This window comes from Haliaeetus albicilla, chromosome 18 (genome assembly GCF_947461875.1).
Source record: "Haliaeetus albicilla chromosome 18, bHalAlb1.1, whole genome shotgun sequence".
NCBI lineage: Eukaryota > Metazoa > Chordata > Aves > Accipitriformes > Accipitridae > Haliaeetus > Haliaeetus albicilla.
In genome coordinates, this window is record NC_091500.1 from 30,194,941 (window position 1) to 30,219,332 (window position 24,392).

Here is a 24,392-nt window from a genome sequence, read left to right on the forward strand (position 1 = left end):
AGGAGCTGGGGGTCTTGTGTCCCCCCCCGGGGTGGCCCCAGGCCCTGGGGACCCCCACATCGGGGCAGGGGAAAACACTTTATTGGAAGGTAACAATCTCCAGCCCTGGGGCTGGGGGCAGGAGGGGCCCAGCACCCCCAAGGAGGCATCTTGAGGGGGACGAGGGGGCCCCAGTGCCAAACTGGGGGCTGTGAGGACCCCCACTCCCCCCATACAGGGCCAGTGGGGGGGACCTGGCAGAGCAGCCCCCAGCCCTCATCACTGCTGGGCCAGCTTGGCCGCCTCCGCCTTGATGAGGGCAATCAGGTCCTGGTTGATGAGGAAGACGAAGCGGAGGCTGGCGATCTGGGGAGTGGGGAGCAGAGGGTGAGCAGGATGGGACCCCTAGACCCCCTAGGACGCCCCCCCACCTGCATCAGGGCTCACCTCCACCACCGAATTGTTGTTCAGCTTCCACTTGTTGCCACCAAGCACGGGGCGCCCGTCGATGTAGATGGGGCGCCGGCCCTCATTAGCGATGAAGAAATCCCCGTTATTCTTCAACTTGATGACGCCTGGAGGGGGGATATGGGGTGAGGGGGGATATGGGGCGAGAGGAGGGGGGAACGCAGCACTCCCTGCTCCAGAGCCCCCCAAGACCTGCCCCAGCCCCAGTCCCCATCCCTACCCTGCTTGCGGGAGATCTTCCAGGCCGGTCCCTCCAGTGCCAGGTCCACGTCAATCTGGTTGTCCTTTGTGGCTCTGCCCAGCGTGATCTGGAGGGAAGGAAGTGACAGGGGGCCATGATGAGGCCAGGGGGGCTCCCTGGGGAGTGGGGGGGCTCTGCTAGGGTGAGGGACGGGGGGCACAACACCTGCGCTCACCTCCCGGGAACGCATGAGGTACCGCACCATGCGGCCCCGCAGTACGGCCAGCGTCTGGCTGTCAAAGTCCGGGGAGCTCATGCCTGCAGGAAGGAGGAGGGAGAGGGGTGGAGGGACAGACAGACAGCTGGGGGGATGGACAGATGGCCCCCCCCTCGCTCCTAGCTCTCACCTGTGATGCTATCGACCAGCACCTGCCACTTGTGCAGCTCCTGCTCCAGCTGCCGGATCTCCCGCTTCTGGCGCCGGTCGGCCACGGTCAGCTCTGGGGAAAAAGGGAGGTGTGGAGGGTGGGGGGCACCTATCCCCCATCCTGGGGGGGTCCTGGGCCTCTCCCCACCAATTCAGGCTGCCCAGATGGGAGCGGGCTGGACTCACCGTGCTCTAGCACCTCGTCCCGCACATCCCTGCAGGGGAGAAGAGGCAGGATGAAACTGTGCTACCCCCCAGCCATGGCCCCTCTCCCTACCCCAGCCCCCCAAAACCCTCACTTCAGCTTGCTGTCATCAAGCATGTCCTCAGCATCCGAGAAGTTCAGCACTTGGTCCCCCTTGGGCAGCGGCTGCACTGAAAGGAGCAGGAGGAGAAGGAGTGAGGGGGCTGGCGGGGGGCACAGGGGACGCAGGGGACACAGGGGACCCTCCCGGCCTCACCAGTCTGGTCATCCAGCAGGTAGTACTGCTTCATGAGCTGCCAGTGGAGCTGCAGAGCTTTGGCCGTCCGGGAGGGGTAAAAGACGTCAGGATGCTTGTGGAGCAGCTCCTGGAAGGTGTCGAGCGTGGGCTGGCTAGTCTGCGGAGGAGAAAAGGAAAACATGGCAGCAAGGACCCCCATCGAGAGCCCAAAACCCCAGACTAGAACCCCCCCATCCCACTCCACTCCCGGCTGGCTCTTACCGATCCCACCTTGTTCAGCAGCTGCTCCTCAGCTTTGCTGAACAGCACTTTGCTCTGGATGGCGGCGATCGCCTCAGGGTGCAGCTGCCGCATGGCCTGGCAGGCCAGCCTGGTGTGGGAGGGAAATCACAGTGTGAGAGCCCCCACCGGCCCCCACCTGGGATGGCTCTACCCCTCCGGGCCTGTCCCGCACTCACTTGGAGATGATGGGGTCGTAGAGGAGCGCGTACCACCGCTCCTGGATCTCCCGCAGGTTGAAGCGGCAGCTGAACTTCACGCCCAAGTGCACGGAGGTCAAGTCATTGGTCTGGAAAAGTCCCCAGGTGAGGGGACAGTCCCATGGAGGGCCAACCCCAAAACACAGTGATGGCAAACACCCTCCTGTGAGGGTCCCCAGGGGGACAAGCAGCTTCCCCTGGGGTCGTTACCTGCAGCACAGCATTAATGAGCAAAAGGTCATCAGCGGGTTTCCAGCGGCCCAGGTCCTTCGTCACTTGCAGGGGCTGTTTGCTCTTCTTCATCCGCTTGGCGAGGCCGGGGGTCGGGACTGGGCTGGGTGCGATGGGGGTGGACACAGACTTGGAGACCTGGGTGGGCAGAGGCGAGGTTTCGGGGTCTCTCTGAGCTCCCCAGACCCCTGGCCGGCCCCTGGATGTCCCCACCAGCCCCTTACCTTCTTTTTCTCACTAGAGGAGGGCTCGCTGCCTGAGCAGCGCCCGGGCTCGACCCCACCGGCGCCCTTGGCCCGGCTAGAGGATTTAGCAAGGCTGCTCTCTACCAGCTCATCATCAAACTTCTTCCGCTTGATAAAGCTGGAAAAAACAAAGACAGCTTTGAGTCCCGGTGTCCGCAGGCCACCATCTCCTGCAGACAGGCAGGCAGCAGGCAAGGCTCAGCCCTGCACCCTCCCTCTCCCACCCTGGCGTACCGCGAGGAGCTGCGGCGCTTGGGGATGGCACCCGAGGCTTGGGCCGAACCCCGCTTTTGCCCCGCCAGTGACTCCTCGTCCTCGGAGCGGCTCGTTGCGCCCGACGCCATCAGTCCGGAGAGCAGCACGTCTGTGGGGGACAGAAGAGAGAGGGGGGTCACCAGTTGCGCCCCAAAAGCTAACCTGCAAAACCTCTGGGCTCCCCATTGCAGCTGGGGGTGCAGCTTTCCAGGGGGCTTTTGGGGGGGTGACAACGACACGACTCCAACCCTGTAGGGATCAGGGGCGATGCTGGGAATGCGGGGACAAGCATGAGGACATGGGGGAAGTAAAGTGGTCGCGGAAATGGGGGGGGAGTGTCACGGGGGGCCGTGGGCGGCAGCGAGGGACACGGGGCAAGGTGTGGGGCACGGGGGGGAGACACAAGGGGACACGAAGGGACACGGGGGCACCGGAGGTTACATGAGGAGCCCGGGGAGGGGATGGGGGACACGGTGCTGGCGGGAGGGGGGGGGGGGGAGGGCGCGGCGCAGGGCCCTGTCGGGGCCCCCCGGGCAAACCCTCCCCCCTCCCCGGCCCGGGGAGGACCCAGGTCCGTCCCCCCACCCCCGGCTGCCGCCTCCCGCGGGGCGTCGTCCGTCCGTCCCCGCCCCGGGCAGCCGGTGCCGGCTCCGGTGCCGCGGCCTCACCATCCCCGGGAGCGGAGGCTCCAGCCGCTCCACGACGGCGTCCGCCCGGGCGCCTCCATGGACGGCGCCGCTTCCGGGTACCCACCGGAAAACGGTTTGACATCAGCATCAGGCGCGGTGAAGCCGGGAAGTGCGCCGCCATTTTAAAGGTTCCGCCCGGCCCCCGAGGCGCGGCGCCATCTTGGCTCAGGGCGCCGCCATCTTGGCTAAGGGCAGGGCCGCACATCCCGCGTCCACCCCGCTCCTTTCGGGGCCGCCGTCGCCGGTGGGTCGGGGGCGGCCGGGCCCAACCCACGGGCAGGAACGGGGACGTCCCCCGTTATCCCGGCAGACAGGGCTCGACCCGGCCCCAGCAGTATAGCTACCCGCCGCCCGTCGAAACGTCCACACCCATCATGGCGGCACCCGTCGCCACACCCATCATGGCGGCTCCCCAGTGCCGCCCCCCCAGGCCACTCCCATCATGGCGGACACCCCCAAGCTGCGAAGAAAGGAGACGGTCTCCGCGGAGGGGCTGTTCCTTCTTTTATTGGGTCGAGCATCGCTGCGGGGCCGAGCCCTCCCCGTGGGGTCCAGCCCTTCCCGTGGGGCTGACGGGCCCCGTCCCTTTGCGAGCAGTCCTGCGTGTGCCGGCACACGCGTGTGCCTCCCCACACGCGGTGCCAGAGGGTCCTTCCCCGGGGCCGGGAAGGAGGGTCCCGTGTCCAGCATCCCATGTGTGTGCCACCATCCCCCGGGGCCTGGGGGGTCTACGCTGAGCTGGGGGCGACATGGCTGTCGTTGGCCTCGCTCAAGTTGGCGGCCCACTCCTTCCTCTGGATGGTGCCTGTCTTCTCCTCGCGGAACTGCTGCCGCTCCTCCCGCGGGATCTTGACGGCGTGGTACTGCGGCACGGCTGGCGGCGCGTAGCGCGCCCGACGGAAGAAGCCCAGCTGCAGGGGACCGGCGAGTCAGGGCCCCGCGGGGACGCCTTGGCTTTGGGAACGGCTCCGCAAGCCCGCGGCACCGGCGCTTGTGCCGGCGCTGGCCCATCCCTCGGCACTCACCCCAAAAGAGCAGGGGCGTGCGCTTTGCATCAGTGCTCGTGCAACCATGCACCAGCACCACAAACGCTCACACGTCCCGGTTTGGGCACAGCAAACCCTTGCACAATCGTGTGCCGGCACTGCAAACCCACCTACACCCACACTGCAAACCCTCGCACACCCACACACCAGCACTGCAAACCCATGCACCAGCACTGCAAACCCTCGCACGTCCTGGTTTGGACACTGCAAACCCTCGCACACACATGCACCAGCACTGCAAACCCTCGCACGTCCCAGTTTGGACACTGCAAACCCTCGCACACCCACGCACCAGCACTACAAACCCTCGCACGTCCCAGTTTGGACGCTGCAAACCCTCGCACACCCACACAGCAGCACTGCAAACCCTCGTTCCCTCCACCCTGACGCCGCACACCCACGCACACCCGCACGCAGACCCTGCAAACCCTCGTCCCTCCGCCTCGGCACACCGCCAGCCCTCGCACACCCGCGCAGGGTGGCTGCCAGCCCTCGCACACCCCTGCGCACCGGTGCTCGCTGCCCGCCGGAGCCAGGGCGGGAGAGCCCTGCGTTACCGCTCGCCCTCCAGCGCCTGCTTCTCTGCCGCGGAGGGCTGCAGGCCCAGGCGGGCCCGGTAATAGTTAGCAGCGTAGCGGGACTTTCGGCTGCTCCGCTTGAAGAAGCCGCACTGGGGAGGAAGCAAGAGGGTGAGGCTGGGCAAGGCCAGGCTGCGTGGCACGGCACGGCATGGCACGGCATGGCACGGCACGGCACGGCACAGCGTGGCTGGGGTGGCATAGCATGGCATAGCTGGGGTGGCACGGCACGGCACAATGTGGCACGGTGTGGCACGGCACGGCGTAGCTGGGATGGCACAGCACAGCATGTCCAGGGGACCCCGTGCCACAGGGAGGGGGACACATCTTGCCACGGGGACCCCATCCCCTCACCTTCCAGAGGATGAAGACGAGGAGGGCCAGGACGAGGATGCCGGCCAGCACAGCCAGCAGGATGACCCACCACGGCACACCGCCGGCCACCGCCGCCCCGGGGTCCAGGTAGATGGAGATGGGGATCTGGGGAGGGGAGGGTAGTCAGGGGGCAGCGAGGTGGTGGGCTGGGGGGGGCCAGGGGTGGGAGGGCCAGACCTGCGTGGAGGCATCCTTCAGCACCAGGTTCTTGATGGAGGAGGTCACCGAGACGCTGGCACGCACGATCAGCTCCACCGAGGTGACGGCCAGGTACTCCTGTGGTGGGGGGGCACAGGATGGGCTGACCCCCCTCCGCAGCCCGGGGGGGGACCCATCCCCGTCCTGGGGAGGCCCGTCCACATCCCCTCCTACCTCCAGGAAGGTGCTGTTCCAGAGGCGCCCGCGGGCCGTCAGCACGGCAGCGCGCTCGAAGCTGTACAGCGGGCAGCGGAAGGCCAGGCAGCGCGCAGTGCCCTGGGCACAGTCCTGCGGGACGGGACGGGACGGGACGGGACGGGATGGGATGGGATGGGATGGGGGGATCAGCCCGGCCAAGCACCCCACCACCAGCCAGGGCACCCCAAGATTAGGTGTGCCGGAATAGGTGCACCCCAGGAGCGGGTATACTCCAGCTGCTGGTGCACCCCATGCACAGCGGCACCCCAGGAGTGGGTGCTCCCCAGGAGCAGGGGTACCCCAGGAGTGGGTGCTCATCAGGATCATGGGTACCCCAGGAGCAGGGGTACCCCCGGACTGGGTGCACCCCAGAATCGGCTGCACCCCAGGAGCGGGTGCCCCCCAGAAGCGGGTGCCCCCCAGCCCCACTCACCAGCGTGACATTCTTCCTCCTCTCCGCAGGTGCCGGCACCCACCAGGACCCTGGAGTGGGTGCCTCAGCACTGTCAGCCTCCCCCGGTGGCTCCTGGAGCGGGGAAGGATGGGCATGAAGGGGGGGCGGCAAGGACCCCCCCCGGCCATGGATCCATCCCCGTGCCCCCCTCCCACGGCGGTACCAGGGCCAGGCGCAGCGGGTTGGCGGCGGGGCTGCAGGCCGCCCGCTGCCCCGGGGAAGCCACCAGTTCCAGGTGCAGAGGGTAGAGCAGCCATTTCCCATTGCTGATCTCGTGGGGCCAGAGGAGGGTGAGGAAGGCTGAGCCCAGCGTCTTCAGCGACTGGCCCCGGTTGGAGACCTGCCGGGGTGGAGTGGGGGCGAACGGCGGCGTGAGCGGGGCGGCACAGACCCCCCCACACACCACAGCCACCCCCCCATCCAGCAGCATAGGGCAGGAAGGGGAGCAGCAGGGCTGAGACCCCCGGTGTCCCGCGTGCCCCCCGTCCCCTTGCTGCGGGAGCCAGGCGTTGGGGTGACTCACCGTGACTTCGAAGCGCACGGCGCTGCCCACCTGGCTCTCCCGCCGCACGGCGCTCTCCCCCCGCACCACCCCGCCGAAGAAGAGCCGGGGCGGTACGGCCACACTGTGGGGACAGACGGGGGTCAGGGCAGCCCTTGGGGGGGGTGGTGGTGGTCCCGGACCCCCCCCCTTCCCGCCCTCACTCACCCCGTCACGGAGAGTGGCAGCTCGATGACCACGCGGGCGCGAGCCACCACTGGCTCCAGCCCGGGCTGCTCGCTGATCCTGGGGACAAGGCAGGGAGGAATCAGGGGGGGCATCACCCCGAACCCCCACTGCAGACACACAGAGCCAAGTGTGGGGCTCTGCCGTGAAGGTCCCGGACCCCCCCAGGGCTCACGTGGACAGGGCAAGCTCCACCGCCAGGTCCGTGGTCTGGATGGTGATGCCCAGGGTGCTGAGGATGAGGAAGAACCGCACCTGGGGGCAGAGGGGTGAGGGCTGGGGCCGGGACCAGGGACTGGGGGCTGGGGGGAGCGGGGAGCTGCACCCACCTGAGCTCCACGTTTCATGGGGTTCCCCAGCTCGCACTCCACCTGCGAACCATTCTGGTTGGCAAGGCACACCACCGGTTTGTCCTGGGGGGGCAGAGAGCTGAGACCCTGCTGCTGGGGGTCCCCCCCAGCTTGCTGCACCCTGGGACTAATCCTTTCCTGCACCCCTGGCACCAGCCCCATCCCTCTGCTTCCCTAGGACCATCCTCATCCTTCTGCATCCCGAGGACCATCCCCAACCCTCCGCCCCCAGCACACCCAGGACCATCCCCATCCCTCTGCTCCCTAGGACCATCCTCATCCTTCTGCATCCTGAGGACCGTCCCCATCCTTCTCCATCCCCAGCAACCCCGGGACTATCCCCATCCCTCTGCATCCCCAGATCTGATCCCATCCCACATCCCCAGCAACCCCAGGACCACCCTCTGCCCCCAGCACCCTCGGTACCACCCCCAGAGCACCCCAACCTCACTCTCCCCCCCCCAGACCCCCACCGCACCAAGGATGGCCGGCCATCATAGGGGCGCAGGGCAGAGTAGGGCAGCTCCGGGGGGAACGTGGCGGTGAGCATGGCCTCGTGGGCATCATCCCCGTCCCGCTGCGGCTCCGCCGGGTCCGAGGGCAGGTTGGTGACGTGGATCTCCAGGGCCACGTCCTTCTGGTCGCTCATGGCGAAGATGGCGGTGCCATCCGCGCCCCTGGGGGCAGAGCGGCTGTGAGCCCCCCACCCCACCCTGGGATGTCCCCAATACCCCACGGGTTGGGGACCCCCCCCTCACTTGGGCAAGGGCACGAAATCAGCGTCCCCCAGGCGGGCGCAGAACTGGAAGCGGAGCTGGAGGTTGCTCTGGCAGATCTTGTCGTCCCCGCAGCCTTGCTTCAGGAAATGCACCTGGGGGGGAACACGGGGGGGGGACAGGGACACTCCAGGCAGCCCCCGTGCGGGACGGTGCACCCCAGACCCCTGGGGAGGTGGGGAGGGGGTCATGGAACGCGGCCGGGTCCCTACCTCGGTGCGGTGGCTGCTGGGCTGCTGGGGGCTGAGCACGGGCAACAGGGGTGGCAGGGTGGCCCCCCGGCTCTGCCGCGTCGCCCCGGCTCCCTGGATGCCGTAGGCGAGGGTGACGGCGATGGGGCGCAGCTTGTCACGGATGCTGTCCTGTGGGCAGGGTGGGTGAGGGTGAGGGGGGGGACAGGGATGAAGGTGGGGATGGGGAGGAGGATGAGGGCAGGGAGGGAAACAGGGATGAGGATGGGGATGGGGAATGAGGACAGGGATGAAGATGAGGATGAGGATGGGGATGGGGATGGGGATGAGGATGGTGATGAGGATGAGGATGAGGATGGGGATGGGGATGGGGATGAGGATGAGGATGGGGATGAGGACAAGGATGGGGATGAGGATGGGGATAAGGATTAGGATGGGAATGAGGATGGAGATTGGGATGGGGATGAGGGTGAGGATGGGGACCCACCTGGAGCTGGAAGGTGGCTTTGACGCAGGCACGGGCGTGCTGCCGGGGCAGCTCCACTGTGTCGGAGAACTGATGCTCAGGATCCGAGGGACGGCGGCCAAGGAAGGAGACGCGGGGGGCCTGTCCCAGGCGCCGGCGGTCTGTGTCAGCATCGAACACGTACTCCAGCACTGGGAGGGAGAGGGACGGGTGCGATGCCGGGGCGTCCCTTGCCTCCCAGCCTGGGGGGCTCCTGTCCCCCCGCTGTGGTGCATCCCAAGGTCCCCGCACCCCACTGCCTGTCCCCACCACGCTCACCGAGGCGGGGGCTGTAGCTGGCGGGACTGGCCGTGTAGCTGAAGCAGGCTCGGACATCCACGCTGCGGGGGCACGGGGTGAGACGGGCGGCACCCACCCCTGGCTGTGCCCCGGCTATGTGCCTGGGGGGGGGAAGCGGGTGGCACCCACCAGACGCCCTCCTGGTGCTGGCAGTTGCTCCGCTCCAGATCGATGTTGGGGGGGAGAAGGGAGACGTTCCTGGAGACATGGATGACTGGCCGGGCCCTGCCAGGGGAGAAATGGGGGGTGCCAGGCTGGGCCCCCCCCCAAGCCTTGCGCAGACCCGGCACTCACCCCTTGCATGGGATCTCTGGCTGGGCCCAGGGACCAGAGACCCCCTGGCTGAGGGGGCTGGGAGGTTTGAGGGGAGCCCTGCGATGGGGGGTGCTCAGGGATGGGGATGCCCAGGGATAGGGATGCTCGGGGAGGGGGATGCCCGGGGAGGGGGATGCCTGGGGAGGGGGATGCCCAGGGAGGGGGATGCTCGGGGAGGGGAATGCTAAGGATGGGGATGCCCAGGAAGAAGGATGCCTGGCGATAAGGATGCTCAGGGAGGGGGATGCTCAGGGAGGGGGATGCCCGGGGATAGGGATGCTCGGGGAGGGGGATGCTCTGGGATAGGGATGCTCAGGGATAGGGATGCCTGGGGAGGGGGATGCTTGGGGATGGAGGCAGCACAGGGAGTTGGGCTGCCTGTGGTGGGCACTCACCTGTACAGCACGACAGTGTCGGAGAGGGAGCCGACGAGCAGGTCAGGGTAGAGGTTCCCATCCACGTCCAGCCCCCCCGAGAGTGAGTACCCGAAGGCCGTCACTCCCACACCCTCCCCGTCCAGGACCTGGGGACAAGGCACCCGTGACACTGGGAACCGGTGGGAGAGGGGCAGTGGGCAATGCACCCCCAGGCCCCGCACCCCCTCACCTGTGCCGGCTTTGCCACGATGCCAAGGTTGCTGCCATGGTAGATGTAGACTTTGCCGGCACCGTCGAAGGGGGCTCCCACAGCCAGGTCTGGGGGGGCAAGGACAGGTAGTGGGGGGGGCTGAGACCCTCCCAGGACCCTCTATGGGATGCAGCCCCCACCATCTCCCCCCCGGCAGGATGCAGACTGTGTTCCAGCCCATCGGGACCCCAGAGCCCCCCCCCAGAGCCCCTCACCCTCAAAGCCGTCCTGGTTGAGGTCCCCAGCAGCGCTGAGGGCGATGCCGAACATGGAGCCGCAGGTGCCATTGAGGCGGAGGGGGGTGGCCGAGTCCCAGCGCCCTGCCGGGTTGATGTAGACGTAGGCAGCCCCCCCGATCTCCTCCTTGCGCTCAAAAAAGTGGGGGGCCCCCACCACCAGGTCCATCCAGCTGCAAGGACAGCGGCTCCATCACCCTCCCGGCCACGGCAAGCCGTCCCGGTGCACCGAGCTAGGGCAATACCCCGGCATGGAGACTGGGGGAGTGTGGGGGGTGCTGAGCTGCCACGGGCATGGAGGGTCCCCCCAAACTCACCCATCGCTGTTGAGGTCCAGCACGGCGACAGCGTAGCCGAAGGCGGAGGTGAGCTGCTGGCCGGGCAGCACGGCCTCGGGCACCAGGCGGTTGGCACTGTCGCGGCGCAGGATGACCACGGCCCCGGTGTGGTTGGCACGGGGGGCTCCAGTGACGAAGCTGAGTTCCCTCCTCCGCGTCAGCCCCGCGCCCGAGTCCACCGAAAAGCCTGCGGAGGTAGCGGGGGGGGGGCAGGCGTCGGTGCCTGCCTGGCCCCCGGCCCCCCCACCCGCCATCTGCCCGTCCGTCTGTCCGTCTCTCTCTCTCTGCTCAGCCCTGCGTGGCCAGGTCTCCCATTGGGGACCCTCGTGCTTTGGCGTGGGAATGGTGGTGGGGGGGCTATGCTCGTGCCTCAGTTTCCCTGCTCTGCGCTCCCTGGGGCACAGCGGCTGTAGCTGGTGGGGGGGGAAGGGCTGCGGGGTCCCCTCCCCGGCTCTGGAGCAAGGGGGAGCAGAGGCTGCCAGGGTGAGCAAGGACCAGCCCCTCCCCGCATTGCCAGAAGGGAAGATTTTGGGGAGAGAAAAGAAGATTTTGGGGCCAGAGCAGCAAGACCTGGAGCAGAGCCAGATGGGGGCTGGAACCCACCCCCCCAGCTGGAGAGAGCAGCAGAGCCCCCTCCACAGTGGGGGGTCGGGAGTCCCTTCCCTACATGCAGCGGTTGCAGTGTACAGCCCCCCCCCCGCAGCCGTGCAGCCCCCCGGCAGCCCCCAGCCACGCTCCAGCTGGCTACGGCCGCTGTCTCCCCCCGCGGGAACCGTGCAACCCCCCCATGCAGAAACATCTCCGGAGGGAACAGCACGGGGACAGTGGGGTGCTGGGGGGCTACGCCAGGCTCTGTGCCCCCCCCGGCCTCTGCCCATGCCCCCCCCCCCCAGCCTGGCGGTGCCCCCGCTGCAGCCCCGGCACAGCGACGGGACACAGGACAAGGACAAGGACAGGGATGGGGGCTTGGAGGGGTTTGGGACCCCCACCCTGGGGGGGGTGACAGCCACAGGCGTGTGCCCACAGGAGATGGACCCCAGAGGGGTGAGAGCGTGCGGCGGGCGGGGAGGGTGTGCAGCCACACGTGTGCACGGCTGGGTGTTCAAGGGGGTGTGCACGAGGAAGGGGGGGCACGCATGCGGGGGGGTGTGCAAAGGAGGGGTGTGCTTGGTGCGTGCGTGCAAGATGGGGGGGTGATGTTGCGTGCACGGGGAGGTGCGGATGGAGGTGTGCTCAGTGCATGTGGACACGCGTGTCCACACGTGTGCACGTGTGCTCACAGGGCCCGGTGGAGGCTGCGGGAGCTCTCCTTTCCTCTCCCTTCCACAGACACGGGGGGGGACACACCACAGGACACGGCTCCGGGGAGGGTGGCACACAGGGACGCTGTCGGTGCCGGCGTTTACGAACCCAAGTAGCTATTCTGGGCCACGTCGCCGGCCGCGCCGGGCACCTTCTCGTTGGGCTCGGGGGTTTTGTAGACCAGCTGGTCGGGGTCTGAGCTATCAATGTTTGTCACAAAAAGCAGCCCTGCGCCGCAGCCGGGCGGGAGAGAAAGAGAGAGGGGCGTCAGGGTGGGCATCGTGGCCGGGGCAGGCTGGAGCCAGGCGGCTGGGACGAGCGGGGGTCCCACGGCAGCGATGTGGGGGTCCCCCGGTGCTGTGCCGTCGTGCCGTGCCCTGGCTCCGCCGTGCCCGTACCGAAGTAGCTGTTGGCGGGCACGGGGATGAGCGAGGGGTCCTGGTCCTTCTCGCCCCCGGCTTCGTAGGGCCCGTCGTCGTAGCGGAGCAGGTCGAGGGAGCTCTGGTTAAGCAGCTCCACGCGCAGGTTCCCTGCCGAACCGAGGAGGGGTGAGGGGGGCCGGGGTGGGGACCCCCCACCACCACCCAACTGGGGACCCTCCTGCTGCCTGGGGACAAAGGGGCACTGGAGCTGCCCCACGGCACTGCGCTCACCGGGCGGACCTGGACCTGGCCTTGGCATCCCGACACACAGACACGTGGCTGTGGTGTGCGTGCACGTGTGCCCCAACCCACACATGCACACACCCGTGTGCTCGCACCCACAGCATGAACACACACCTGTGGTGTGCTCACACCCACAGCATGCTCACACATGATGCATGTCTGTGCACATGCCTGCACGCACACTTGCATACGCACACCCGTTTGCACACCCACCCACACCTGCACACTCATACAGCATGCACACACCCATATGCTCACACATACAGCGTGCACACACACCTGCTCACTCCCACAGCACAAACACACACCTGTGCTCACACCTGTAGCGTGCTCTCTCTCACACACGTCTGTGCTCACACCCACACATGCTCACACATACACTGTGCACACACCCACACTTGCTCACACCCACAGCACGCACACGGCCACACGCTCGCCCCTAGACCACGCTCGCATGCAGCACCCAGGCACTCGTATGCTCACACCCACAGCTTGCACACCCATCACACACGCATGTGCACACCTTGCATGCCTGCCCAGGCAGGAACGCGCACCCACATGCACCCGACCAACCGCACACCACCCCGCTCCTGCACCCTCACTCAGCCCGGGGTCTGGGGGTGGCCCAGCCGCCCCCCCAGCCCTCACCCTTCCAGTTGTAGGTGCCAGGGGCACCGAAGAGGATGTAATGGTGGTCGGGGCTGAAGGCTGCGGCCAGGCCCTGCTGGCAGAAGCCGAAGCGGTCGTGGCCCTGCGGCCGCCCCTCACAAAACTTCCACTCGCCCCCGTCCAGCTCGTCCTGCACCCGCAGGTCTTGGCTCAGCACGAAGCAGCGCCCGATCACGTCCCGCGTCTCCAGGGGCTGATGCACCCGGTGCCGTGACTCGTACAGGTGAGCGCAGGTCTGTGCGCGGGGGGGGGGGTGTCAGGAGGTGCCGGGGGACCCCCCCCACCCCTGCAGCCCTTGCTGCCGGTTCTCCCCCTCTCCGGTGCTCACCACAATCTTGCCGCCGGCACCTTGGCTTTTCACGCTCACCCCCAGCCACTGGTTCTCCTTGCTCTCCCGCTGCAGGTCCACTGGTGGGGACGGGCAGTGTCAGCCCCTGCCGGGACTCCTGGGGTTGGGGAGCCAGGGGGTGGCCCCCCTGCAGACTGAGCACCCCCCCAGCTGCGCAGCTCACCTCCTTCGTCGATGGGCACCCGCCAGCAGTCGGAGAGCTCGGGGGTCAGCGGGCAGGCGAAGAGCCCCCCGGTCCGGTTGGCACCTTGGCTGGGCAGCGCCGGCGCTTGGGGGGCCCCCACCAGCAGCCTGCCATGGCAAGGAGCCCCCCGTCAGGGCACGGGCCCCCTCCCCACAAGCCCCAGCCGTGCACAAGCGGGCACGTGCGATGCTGGGTTTGCACAGACGCGCTGCCAGGTTTGCACAGCCGGTGTCCCCCCACGGCACCCATTGGGAGCATCCCTGTCCCCACGCAGCTGTCCCCACACCCCCGCACCGATTTCACGCCGTTGGCCGTGCCAGCGCGGTGCATTGTCCAGCACGGTGCCAGCCCGCCCGGCTGAGCAGCTGCAGCCCTGGCGCGGCCGTTTGCAGGCCTCAGCCACAGCTCGGTGCACGTGTGAGCAGGGGACAGGGCGCAGGAGGTGACGCACACCCAGACCCCCCCACTCCTGCCCACTCCCTGCCCTGTCCCCCTTGGTGCAGCAGGGTTGGGGGCACCCTGACCCCCACCCAGACGCCCACCCTGCACAGCCCTCCCCAGGGTCCCCGAGGGGACGGGGCTCGCTCCTCTGTCGGATGAGTGCCGCGCCGCCAGTGGCTCTTTGGTGGCCATGGGGCACCTGCGGCCACCCCCAGCCCCTCTGCCCTGGGGGACGGTGGCCTCAGGACGCGAGGGAGCCCCGGGGGGTGGCGGAGAGGCAGAGCCGGTAAAAATAAACTGGAATTCACTCAAAATAACCCTGCAGCAACATGCCCAAAAAAGGAGGGAGCCAGACGGAGGCACAGGAGTGCACCCTGCGCCAGGGCACCGGGCACTGCCCGGGGTGCCAGGGCCAAGGGAGCGGGTAAGGAACCCATGGGGCTGAGCCCATCCCCAAGACCCGCCGGGGAGCGGAGGGGACGGGCAGCGGGACACTGGTGCGGTGCTGGTGGGGCAGAGCCCAGAGCGGTGCCGGCGGCTCTGTAAACACCTGCCTGGGAGCTGGGGCACCGGGGAGCGAAAATAACCCTCCCGCCGCCAAGAATGTGGAGAGGGCGGCTGCCGCGGCCGGGAGGCTTTGGCCAGCGCCACCGGCCTGGCGGGGGGACGGGGACAGGCGGTGGCATGCCAGGGCATCGGGGACGAGGAGGGCGGCTGGGCCCTCGTGAGCGGGTGGGGAGGCGCGGGTGACAGCGCCCCAAGACCTGCCGGCTCCAGGGGTCCCTGTTGCTGAGACCCCCGCCAGCAGCCCGATCCCCTCTGGGGGGGCTCACAGGTGCCACGGGGACCACAGGGGCTGGGATCTGCGGGGGACACGGGGGGACACAGGGGCTGGGGACGGTGACCGCAGCCGGTGGCTGCCCTGGCATGCGGCGGGTGGGCGTTTGCCAGCTCAGCGGCAAGCGGGCGCGGGGGAGGCGGCGGGCACGGCCCGGGGAGGGGGGGCCCGGCCGGGGGGGTCCATCCACCCGAGCACCCTGAGGCTGCGCTCGGGGCATCGATCGCCCCCCCAATTTCCCCCGCCCCGGCCCCGGCTGAATAATTCGGGAGCAGCGGCAGCGCAGGCGGCGGGTCCCCGCGCCCGTCCCCGTCGCATCGGGTCTCCGGCCCCGTTGGAGTCTCAGCACCCCGAAGCCGTGAGGGGCAGGATCTGGCCCCTCCAGCATCCCGGGGAGCGGGGGGGGAGCCCTGAGCGGCTGCCCCGAGCGAGGGGGGGGGACACACAGACCCGAGGAGGGGGACACAGAGCAGGGGGAGACCCGACCCGGGACAAGGATCCACGGGGACCCGGCGTGGAGAGGGGGGGGTGTCCACGGCTCCCGCGCCTCTCCCGGCCCCGAGGGTCCGGACCCCCCAGCCGCCCCCCCCCCCTTCCCGGGGGTCTCCCGCACTCACCAGCCGGCCGGCTCGGGGCTGAGCTGCCGGTGCAGAGCCACGGCGAAGCCGAAGAGGCTGCCCTTGTCGCCGTCCTTCAGCAGGGTGCTGGTGGCATCCAGGTTGAAGGCTGCGCTCGCCATCAGCCGCAGGCAGAACCAGGGCAGCCAGAACCCCCGAGCCCCCGCCATGCCGCCGGTCACCGCCGGTTCCCCCCTCCTCCCGGCTCCGGCTCCTGCTCCGGCCGCCGGCGAGGAGGAGGAGGAGGAGGAGGAGGACGGGGAAGCACGGCCCCCGCCCCGCCTGCCGCGGGCTGGGTCCCACCGTGTGTCACCGCCCGGGTCGCCCAGCCCGGGGCAGAGCATCGCAGCAGCCCCCCCCCCAACCTCGCTGCACGGGGCATCGCACCCCGTATCGCCGTGTACTGCACCCCAAATTCTGGTGCATCACACCCATCACCCCGTACTGCACTGTAGACAGGGTGTCAGACCCCATACCACGATGTACTGCACCCTAGATCACGGTGCATCGCACCCGTCGCCCTGTACTGCACCCCACACGGGGCATCACACCCCATATCACGGTGTACTGCACCCCACATCGCAGTGCATCACACCCATACTGCACCCTGCACGGGGTATCACACCCCACATTGCAGTGCATCACACCCGTCACCCCAAACTGCACCCCGCACGGGGCATTGCACCCCGTATCGCAGTGTACTGCACCCCAGATCACGGTGCATCGCACCCATCACCCCGCACTGCACCCCACACAGGCCATCGCACCCTGTACCACCCTGTGCTGCACCCCGCATCGCAGTACCTCGCACCCATCACCCCATATTGCACCCTGCACAGCGCTGCTCAGCGCGGTGCACCTCACATCACAGTGTACCGTGCCCTGAATCGCTGCGCATCGCACCCCTTATCGCAGTGCATCGCACCCATCACCCCTTACAGCACCCTGCACAGCGCTGCACCCCCATATCGCAGTGCATTGCACCCCATATCACAGTGCATGGCACCCCACGCCGCACGGACCAGCCGTGCCCATGTGCGCAGGCAGATGTCGAAGCCCCCAGCCCAGCCCCAGACCCCTGGGAGGTCTCCCCATCCAGGCACAGCCCTGGAGGCACCGGTGACCCCCCCCCAGCCCCAAACTGCTGCTCACCCCCCTCCAGCACTGCTGAAACGGGGCCACGGCCCCCAGGACCGGGCACAGCACCAGGGCTGGGCAGCAGGGGATCCCTGGGTGGGGGGTTGAGGCGGGGGCAATCGCCCACCTCTGGACCCTCTGTGAGCCAGGACGGAGTGGAGGAGCACTCACAAGATGTCTGCTGAGCGTAGTGTGCCAGGACGGCAATCGGGCTCTGCATGGTCATTGCCAAGAAGCAACACCCCAACAACCCAAAACCCAATCACCTGCAGTGATACCCTGATACCCCAAAACCCCGTCACCTGCAGCGATACCCCAATACCCCGTCATCTGCAGTGATAGCCCGATACCCTGATACCCCAAAACCCCGTCATCTGCAGTGATACCCCAATACCCTGATACCCCAAAACTCCGTCACCTGCAGTGACACCCTGATACCTCCTCCACCCTTGGGCCAGGAGAGGAGTAACCCCCCCCGCACCCCAAAACAAGAGGAGCAGCTGGCTCCCCAGCAGAATGGGACCCCTGCACCCCCACGCCAAAGGGGCCGGTGCCTTCGCTGGCTCCCAGGGGACGGGGGGGCCAGCGGTACCGGCACAGCAGGGTCCCACGGGAGCGGTTGTGGCTCGAGCACGGCCCCATGCCCCAAACGGCAGCTTGGGGGGGGAGGGAAAGGGGGGGCTGTCATATTTTCCAGCACACTGGCTATTTTTAACCTCTCCCGCTCTCCAAAGGCCTGTGAAGATATTTGGGAGCTGGCAGGGCTGCTCCGGCCGTGTGAATGAGCTCCAGCTCCGCGCTAGATGCAAGAACAGTCCTTCACCCCGAGCTGCTCCTCCTCCTCCTCCTCACTGCCAGCCAGCCCTGTGTTCGGGGGAAATGAAGGCAAGGCCAAGAGGGTCCATGCCCCCCCCAGATCGCCCCCCGCCTGGCTGCCATCCAGCCCTCCCCACGCTCACCCGTTCTTTCCTCTTGCGCAGCCCAAATCCCTTTCCAATGTCCCAGCCGTTGTGCTCCTGACGTGGGAAACGGCCGATCCCTGCCTGGGAGCGGAGGACGGGAACAGACCCAGTCCCCGGGGGCTGCTCAGCCTCCTGCAGCCCCCCCCTCGCACCCCATCACCCACCCAGCAGGGGAGCACCGAGCTCCCCATCAGCTCTCCCATCCAGCCGCTGCTGCCTGATGAAGAGGATGGCATCACGCAAGCATCAGGCCGAGTATAAATAGAAAGGAAGGTGTTGGTGGCCAGGAAGCTGGGTGAGTAGCTCATCTAGATAAAAACATGACTTGGGGTCCCAGTGCTGCCCCTCAGCACAGAGGGGACTCCCCAAAAAATCTTATTAAGGCTTCAGGATGTCCAGGAGCAGGGAGAGAGGAGATGGGATCCCAGCGTGCAACCCCAACTTGCTCTGCCACCTGGCTCTCGTCCCAGCTTCCAAACCAACCACCTCAGGGACAACACACTCTCAAGCCTCCCTCCTCCCACCCAAGCCTCCAAATCGGCTTTATTTTCCCTCAAACAGACCCAAATCCAAGGCTGGAGCACTCCAGCTGTGGGGGAGCCAGCCCCACATCCCAAGCAATGCCAGGACAGACCCTCGGGGCTACCACAGCGGGGTCCCAGCAGAGAGCTCACTCCGCTCCCCACACCAAGCCCGATAATATGCCGGAGAAGCCAGCTGCTCCAGATTAGCGACAGCAGCTCTCCCAGAGGCCTGCCCCCCCCACCCCAGAGCCCAGCGGGTCAGGGATTTCCAACCCCAAAACTGCCTCGTGAACGGACAACAGGACGCTTCCCACCTTGGGGCTCCCGGGGCCTCATGGCCTCATCCCACCCCGGCACCAGCTGCTGGCGATTGGGTTTCAGCGGGGCCAGTTTTGCTGCACAAGCACAGGAGCGGCCGTCGCTGCCCCCGGACAAGCAGGGAGTGAGAGGGGGAGCCTGGTCACTCCTGGCACCATGGCGGGCTTTGTCATCCCCTCCGTGCCATCTCAACAGAATTTTATTTTCAGTGCAAGGGCCAACTTCCAAATGAGGCAGGGTTTACCAAGGGGAGCGCTCCCCCCCCGGCCCAGCTCACGGCAGGACACCATTCCCAGTGGCTCAGGCATGAAGCACGAGGGTTTTCATAGCTGGGGGGTGAGCGAGGGAAAGGGGGGGGTCAGGCAACAACTTGGCTGTCAGGAGAAGAAAACTCCTTGTTGGGAGGATTCCCTTTGCTCCAAGCCCTGGTTTGGATTTGAACCCTGAGCTCCCAGAAGCTGCAGTCTCACCCCAGCAGCCTCCGCATCGTGCAGCCGAGATGGGGGGGAGTGCACGGGGAGGGGGGGAGCAAGCAGGGCTGAGCTCCCCAACCCACCCAAGGACAGCGGAACCCAGGGGCAACACAGGGACATCTCCATCCCGCTTCCACAGCAAGGGCAGGATCTGCTCCAGGATTCTCGCCAAGGCTTTTGCAGGGTCAGGAGCAGGAGAGTGGGAGAGCCGGGAAGCGCTGCCCTGGGCATAGAAACAGCTGGAGTCAGGGAGCGGCGAGGGCCGGGAGCAGAGCTCGGGCAGGGCGAGGATGGGACCCACCGCTCACTTCCACACGGATGGAGGGAGGGAAACGCTCCCGAGGGCTCCCCCGGAGTAGCCGAACCACCTCGCCAGCACTTGTAACTCTGTGAAGGGCTGAATTGAATCCAGGCTCTCCCCACGGAGCACCCTGCGACGGCAGGAGAGGAGGGAGGACGGGGGAGGCAGCGGAGCCACACACGGGAGCAGCTCCTGTGCCCACAGCCTGGGCCAGTCGTGCCTCTCGGGGCAGACGTGAAAGCAGTTCGCTGCTGTTCCAGGCAGCGTCAGCAAGGGAAGCCGAGGCACATCCCCGGCGCGTGCCAAGAGCCGGAGCCAGCGCCTGGGAGAGGTGTGAACTCCCACAGGCGCCCGTCAGCCGTCACCAGCAAAGGTCCACAACTGGGCAGCGATCTTCATTCCTGTGGAAGGAAGGGCAGGAACCGGGTTGGCGCGGTTCTGGGAGCGGTACCTCCTCCTGGGGCGGGTGGGCGAGCTGCCGGCAGTTATCCCTGCAAACACCAAACCCCCCCGGATACACCCAAACCTTTCATGGGGAGCAGCCAACCCCGCCACATGCCAAGCCCAGGTGCAGGGAGGAGCGCAGCGGCCCCACTACATGCAGACCCCGAGCATGCTTTGCCCGACAGCACCCCTGTTAGCCCAGCACGCTTGTCAGCTAATGATGGGAACAACAAAATAAATTCCTCTGCCCCTCCCCAAGGCTGCAGGGGCTCCTGCAGGCAAGAACTTGTTTGTGTAACTGGAGCGGGCCAGCATCAGACAGGCGTGTGGGGAGTAAGCTGGGGTTATTTTTACCCATTCACTGGTTTATCTTTAGCCACATTTTATGCTCAAGTTCCTGTAGCTGCGGCCAGAGCTCCTCCAGGTCACCAGCTCAGAGCACGAAGGCAAGAAGACAGTGAAGGAACAAGAAACTGAATCCATGGGGAGAATCCAGCTGGGATGCGGAGATGCACATCCCGCTCCTGATGGGGCCGTGAGTGGGCAACCCCTGCCAGGACTGCCCTGAGAGGAGGGCGAGATGAAACAGTCAACACCATGGCTGTGACGAGGCAGAACTTTGTGCTGCCTGCACCCCAAGCCTTGCCAGTGTGCCCCGAGCCCTGCCTACCCCTTGCCAGCACCAACCCGCACAACCACAGCCCCCTTCCCCGCAGTCCCAGCCTTTCCTTTTCACCTTCCTCATACTCCCATCCCCTGCCCAACCCAAGGGGATGACGAGATCCTCCTCCTCCTCCTTCTGACTCTGCTCGGCTGCGGCCAGCCGGCGCCTGGCCAACGGACCAGCCTCATCCCAGGTCTCAGGCTGATTAAGCCCGGTGAGATCAGATGCATCCCGGCATTTCTGCCAGCTCACCCTTCCGGCACTCTGCAGGCCAATTTAATTTTCATAGTGTGCTTTGCTGGCAGCAGCTGCATCTGGGGAGCCTGGCCATCTCTCCCCCACCCCCTGCCAGCTCATTTCTCCCACTACCAGCCCCATCCATTACATCCTGGCACACAAACAGGCGGCTGTACCTGACATTGGGATGCCCTGACAAAGATGATTCTGGATTATTTGAGATTTAGCCCCAGCAGCCAGGAAGCAGGTGAGAGCTCAGGAATTCCCAAGCAGCACAGGCTGGTCCACCTGGGAAGTAAAAGTGGGCTAAACAGTTGTGTTCAGCTCCTTCAGGCACCCCCTGGCCTCTCCCTCACCAGTGGGGAGCAGACCACTACCCCGCTCATCACAGATCACGGGGAGAAGGAGAGACGGCTCACCTGCCTCCCAGCACCCCAAAGATGGGGTGGGGACCCCGGCACCCCATGCCACAGCCGAGCCATGCCTGGGCTCTCGGTCACTCATGGGGCACAGCCCAGGCCCCCCCCAGCCACATAGCTGCTACTGGGACCAGGAGCCAGCACAGCTGGGACCAGCAGAGCAAAGGGGAGCCCAACATCCCGGGCAGCGCATGAGGCAGCCATGCAGCTGTCATGCCATAGACTCACAGCACCCAGGCCCCTACAGCACCCATACACCCCCCAGCACAAACCCCTACAGCACCCTGCACCTCCAGCCAGGCTCCTATAGCCCCCACAGACCCTCAGCCAGGCACCCATAGCCCACTCAGCTCCCCATTCCCTCAGACAGATCCCTGCAGCCCTGACATGGCCCTGACACCCTCACAGGCCGCCACCCAGACCCCTATAGACCCTGTGGACCCCTGCAGCCCTCTCATACCATCAGCCAGGCCCCTGTAGCCCCCTCAGGCACCTCTAACCCTCACCCAGACCCTTATAGCACCCATACATCCCCCAGCACAAACCCCTACAGCACACCACACCCCCAGACAGGCCCCTGTAGTACTCACAAGTGCCCACACCTCCAGCCAGGCTCCTATAGCCCCCACAGACCTTCAGCCAGGCGCCCATAGCCCACTCAGCTCCCCATTCCCTCAGACAGATCCCTGCAGCCCTGACATGGCCCTGACACCCTCACGGGCCACCACCCAGACCCCTATAGACCCCGTGGACTCCTGCAGCCCTCTCATACCCTCTCCCAGGCCCCTGTAGACCCCTCGGGTCCCTGTCTCCCCCATCTAGGCCCCTACAAAGCCCCGACCCGGGCCCCCACAGCCCCCAATGGGACTCTACGGCCCCTATAGGCCCCTATAGGCCCCAGGAGGCGGGGCGGCGGGGGGGTGTGTGTCACGTGGCGGTGACGCGCCGGTCAGGTGACGCGGGCCGTGCCGGTGCCGTACGGGGGCCGCCATGCTCTCCCGGTTGCTGAAGGAGCACCAGGCGCGGCAGAGCGAACGGCGGGAGCTGCAGGGTGAGCCCGCCCCCCCGTCCCCATGGCGACCGACCCCGCCCCGCGCCCCGGGGAGCGGTCCGATTGGTGGCGGGTGCCGCCGCTCACCGCCGGGGGGGGGGAGCCGCGCGGGCGCGTACCCCATTGGCCGGCGGGGCTGTCCGTCAAGGCTGGGAGAGGTTGGCGGGGGGGGGAACCGTGGCCGTGAGGGGCCGAAGGGGGTGGCCGGCAGGGTGGAGCGTGATGTCACCGCCCCGCCCGCTGACGTCACGCGGCTCCCTGCTGGCGTCACGGCGAGCGTGTGCGGGGTAGGGTGGGGTGGGGGTCCCGCCGCCCCTCACGGCCATGTCCCCGCAGAGCGGCGGCGCAGGGAGGCCATCGCCGCCGCCACCCGCCTGACCGAGGCCCTGGTCGATCACCTCAACGTGGGGTGAGGACGAGACCGACCCCCCCCGGCTGGGACCCCCCCAAACCCAGCGGCCCCTTGCCCCCAAAACCCCCGCCAGGGACCCCTTCACGCCTCTCCCCCAGTCCAAATCCCCTCCAGGGACCCCTTCCCCAGCCCCCCCAGTCCGGGACGCCCCCAACCTCCCAGCCCCTTCCTCCTCAGACCCCCTGGCCTGGATCCCCCAAGCCCCCCCCCGAGTCCTCTCCTCCCTGAAACCCCCAGCTGGGGACCCCCTGAGCCCCCCCAGCACCTTTTACCCCTGGACACCCCAGCCAGGGACCACCCCCCCAACCCTGGTGCCCCTTCCACCCCAAAACCCTGCCCAGGCACCCCCCAAACCCCCATCCAGGGACCCCTGCCCCCCTAACGCTGCTGGCCAGGGATCCCCCCAAGCCCCTTCCCCCACATACCCCCAGCCAGGACAGCCCCCCCCCCAACCCCTGCCCAGGGACCCCCTCAACTCCCTGCCCCCACACCCCCCGGGACCCCCTGGCCTCCCCAGCCCCCCCCAATGGCACCCCAGTGTTTTGGCTTCCCCTCCCCCAGCCCCCAGCCACCCCCTTCCTGGGGACTCCCCCCTCCCCAGGGCCATAGGGGTGGGACCCCACACCCTGTATGTGTATGTGCCCCCCCCCGAGTCGTGTGTCCCCCCCCCGGCAGGGTGGCACAGGCATACGTCAACCAGCGGAAGCTGGACCATGAGGTGAAGACGCTGCAGGTGCAGGCGGCCCAGTTCGCCAAGCAGACTGGGCAGTGGATCACCATGGTGGAGAACTTCAACCAGGCCCTCAAGGTGGGGGTCCCTGTCCCTGCCCCCTGACTCCAGGGTTGCCCCCCCCATCCCTGGCTTGGCATGGGGAGGGGGAGATTTCCCTCTGGGAAATGTGGAGAAACAGCCCCATGGGAACCGTCACCGGTGGTGGCCAAGGGATGGAGTCTTCCACCCCACATGCACCGGGAGACCACCGCCGGCACTGCCCAGTGCCGGTGGGTGGGTGAGCCGTGTCCCCCCAGCTGCATCCCCTGGCCCCACTGCTCGATGCCGGACCAGTCTGGCAGCACCATCTGCCCGCTGTCAGATTGCACCAGGACGGGCAGCACCCGCAGGGTCCCAGCCAGCCCTGAGCCCCCACAGGGCTGCGGCTGCCGGAGGGAAGCAAGGCAGGGCGGACCCCCGCCGCCCCCGATCCCACCAGCAGATCCCTGACAGTCCCCCCCCTCCATTCCGGCAGGAGATCGGCGACGTGGAAAACTGGGCTCGCAGCATCGAGATGGACATGCGGACCATCGCCACCGCCCTGGAGTATGTCTACAAGGGGCAGCTCCAGCCCTCCTGCTCCTGAGCTGCCGCTGCCACCACCAGCCCCCCCAGCCACCCGACCCCCTCCTGCCACCACCGTGGCTGGTCGTGGCAGATAACGTGGGCCCCGGCCGCAATGCCACAGCAGCTCCCGGCTGCCTTGGGGAACCCTCCGTACCAGAGAGTGGGCAGAATAAAGCGTGGTTGTATGGGCGGTGTGCGGAGGCCAGGCCAGGCGCGTGCCGGGGCCCTGGCACAGCCCTCGGCCGCCCCCTCCTAAGCCCCCTCATCCTCTTTACCGCTTAACTCGGGCTCTGAGGCTCCTTTTTTTCCCCAGACAAAGGGCTCCTTCTGGGCCAGGAGGGCTCTAATCCCCCAGGGGAGAGCTTGGCCCCCCCCCCCCCAGCTCTGGGCGATGCCCCCTCCCAGGGCTGGGAAGGGGACCTGGGTGGGGGGAGT

The 24,392-nt window shown here is 67.3% G+C and overlaps 3 protein-coding genes and 1 long non-coding RNA gene across 12 annotated transcripts; 1 reads left to right on the forward strand and 3 right to left on the reverse strand.

Moving 5' to 3' along the window:
* Positions 1 to 6: 6 nt before the first annotated feature.
* MCRS1 (microspherule protein 1) lies at positions 7 to 3,617 on the reverse strand. The gene is made up of 14 exons (XM_069806377.1): positions 3,377 to 3,617; positions 2,688 to 2,817; positions 2,433 to 2,571; positions 2,188 to 2,346; positions 1,957 to 2,066; positions 1,760 to 1,868; positions 1,517 to 1,655; positions 1,355 to 1,430; positions 1,242 to 1,270; positions 1,036 to 1,128; positions 864 to 946; positions 668 to 755; positions 427 to 554; positions 7 to 345 (listed from the first exon to the last, which is right to left on the reverse strand). Exons 1-14 carry the CDS (start codon positions 3,600 to 3,602, stop codon positions 259 to 261), a joined length of 1,596 nt encoding a protein of 531 aa, XP_069662478.1. The 5' UTR covers positions 3,603 to 3,617; the 3' UTR covers positions 7 to 258.
* Positions 3,618 to 3,878: 261 nt separating this feature from the next.
* ITGA7 (integrin subunit alpha 7) lies at positions 3,879 to 15,914 on the reverse strand. Of its 7 annotated transcripts, XM_069806339.1 has the most exons (27): positions 15,677 to 15,913; positions 13,760 to 13,887; positions 13,576 to 13,655; positions 13,227 to 13,482; positions 12,312 to 12,443; positions 12,022 to 12,141; positions 10,591 to 10,798; positions 10,253 to 10,446; positions 10,017 to 10,105; positions 9,806 to 9,933; positions 9,225 to 9,320; positions 9,075 to 9,136; positions 8,778 to 8,947; positions 8,312 to 8,461; positions 8,082 to 8,194; positions 7,802 to 8,000; positions 7,303 to 7,386; positions 7,149 to 7,228; positions 6,956 to 7,033; positions 6,770 to 6,872; positions 6,410 to 6,586; positions 6,226 to 6,318; positions 5,769 to 5,882; positions 5,574 to 5,672; positions 5,376 to 5,501; positions 4,954 to 5,113; positions 4,169 to 4,308 (listed from the first exon to the last, which is right to left on the reverse strand). In XM_069806339.1, exons 1-26 carry the CDS (start codon positions 15,844 to 15,846, stop codon positions 4,997 to 4,999), a joined length of 3,366 nt encoding a protein of 1,121 aa, XP_069662440.1. In that variant the 5' UTR covers positions 15,847 to 15,913; the 3' UTR covers positions 4,169 to 4,308; positions 4,954 to 4,996. The 7 variants fall into 7 exon arrangements, with proteins under 7 accessions (XP_069662438.1, XP_069662442.1, XP_069662441.1 ...); XM_069806337.1 differs by lacking the exon at positions 4,954 to 5,113 and having other exon boundaries at positions 3,879 to 4,308; XM_069806338.1 differs by having other exon boundaries at positions 4,165 to 5,113; positions 15,677 to 15,914.
* A 2,880-nt stretch (positions 15,915 to 18,794) lies between these two features.
* LOC138689846 (uncharacterized) lies at positions 18,795 to 22,191 on the reverse strand. 3 transcript variants are annotated; one of them, XR_011328678.1, is made up of 5 exons: positions 21,719 to 21,978; positions 21,156 to 21,445; positions 20,913 to 21,024; positions 20,190 to 20,399; positions 18,795 to 19,792 (listed from the first exon to the last, which is right to left on the reverse strand). It is a non-coding gene; the product is annotated as an uncharacterized lncRNA (long non-coding RNA). The 3 variants fall into 3 exon arrangements; XR_011328679.1 differs by lacking the exons at positions 21,156 to 21,445; positions 21,719 to 21,978 and adding an exon at positions 21,997 to 22,191; XR_011328677.1 differs by having other exon boundaries at positions 21,156 to 21,977.
* BLOC1S1 (biogenesis of lysosomal organelles complex 1 subunit 1) lies at positions 22,065 to 24,239 on the forward strand. The gene is made up of 4 exons (XM_069806425.1): positions 22,065 to 22,206; positions 22,543 to 22,615; positions 23,294 to 23,426; positions 23,866 to 24,239. Exons 1-4 carry the CDS (start codon positions 22,146 to 22,148, stop codon positions 23,974 to 23,976), a joined length of 378 nt encoding a protein of 125 aa, XP_069662526.1. The 5' UTR covers positions 22,065 to 22,145; the 3' UTR covers positions 23,977 to 24,239.
* The last annotated feature ends 153 nt before the right edge of the window (positions 24,240 to 24,392 follow it).

Excerpts from the sequence above, each read along its gene's own strand:
- ITGA7 (XM_069806337.1), bottom strand. The coding sequence starts at position 15,846 with ATGGCGGGGGCTCGGGGGTTCTGGCTGCCCTGGTTCTGCCTGCGGCTG. Across the intron at positions 10,447-10,590 it reads CTGGACCTCAACAGCGATGG|CTGGATGGACCTGGTGGTGG; the intron begins GTGAGTTTGGGG and ends CTGTCCTTGCAG. Across the intron at positions 9,137-9,224 it reads CAGCACCAGGAGGGCGTCTG|CGTGGATGTCCGAGCCTGCT; the intron begins GTGGGTGCCACC and ends GTGCCCCCGCAG.
- MCRS1 (XM_069806377.1), bottom strand. The coding sequence starts at position 3,602 with ATGTGCGGCCCTGCCCTTAGCCAAGATGGCGGCGCCCTGAGCCAAGAT. Across the intron at positions 2,818-3,376 it reads AGCCTCCGCTCCCGGGGATG|ACGTGCTGCTCTCCGGACTG; the intron begins GTGAGGCCGCGG and ends TGTCCCCCACAG. Across the intron at positions 2,067-2,187 it reads TCATTAATGCTGTGCTGCAG|ACCAATGACTTGACCTCCGT; the intron begins GTAACGACCCCA and ends GGACTTTTCCAG.
- BLOC1S1 (XM_069806425.1), top strand. The coding sequence starts at position 22,146 with ATGCTCTCCCGGTTGCTGAAGGAGCACCAGGCGCGGCAGAGCGAACGG. Across the intron at positions 22,207-22,542 it reads CGAACGGCGGGAGCTGCAGG|AGCGGCGGCGCAGGGAGGCC; the intron begins GTGAGCCCGCCC and ends ATGTCCCCGCAG. Across the intron at positions 22,616-23,293 it reads GTCGATCACCTCAACGTGGG|GGTGGCACAGGCATACGTCA; the intron begins GTGAGGACGAGA and ends CCCCCCCGGCAG.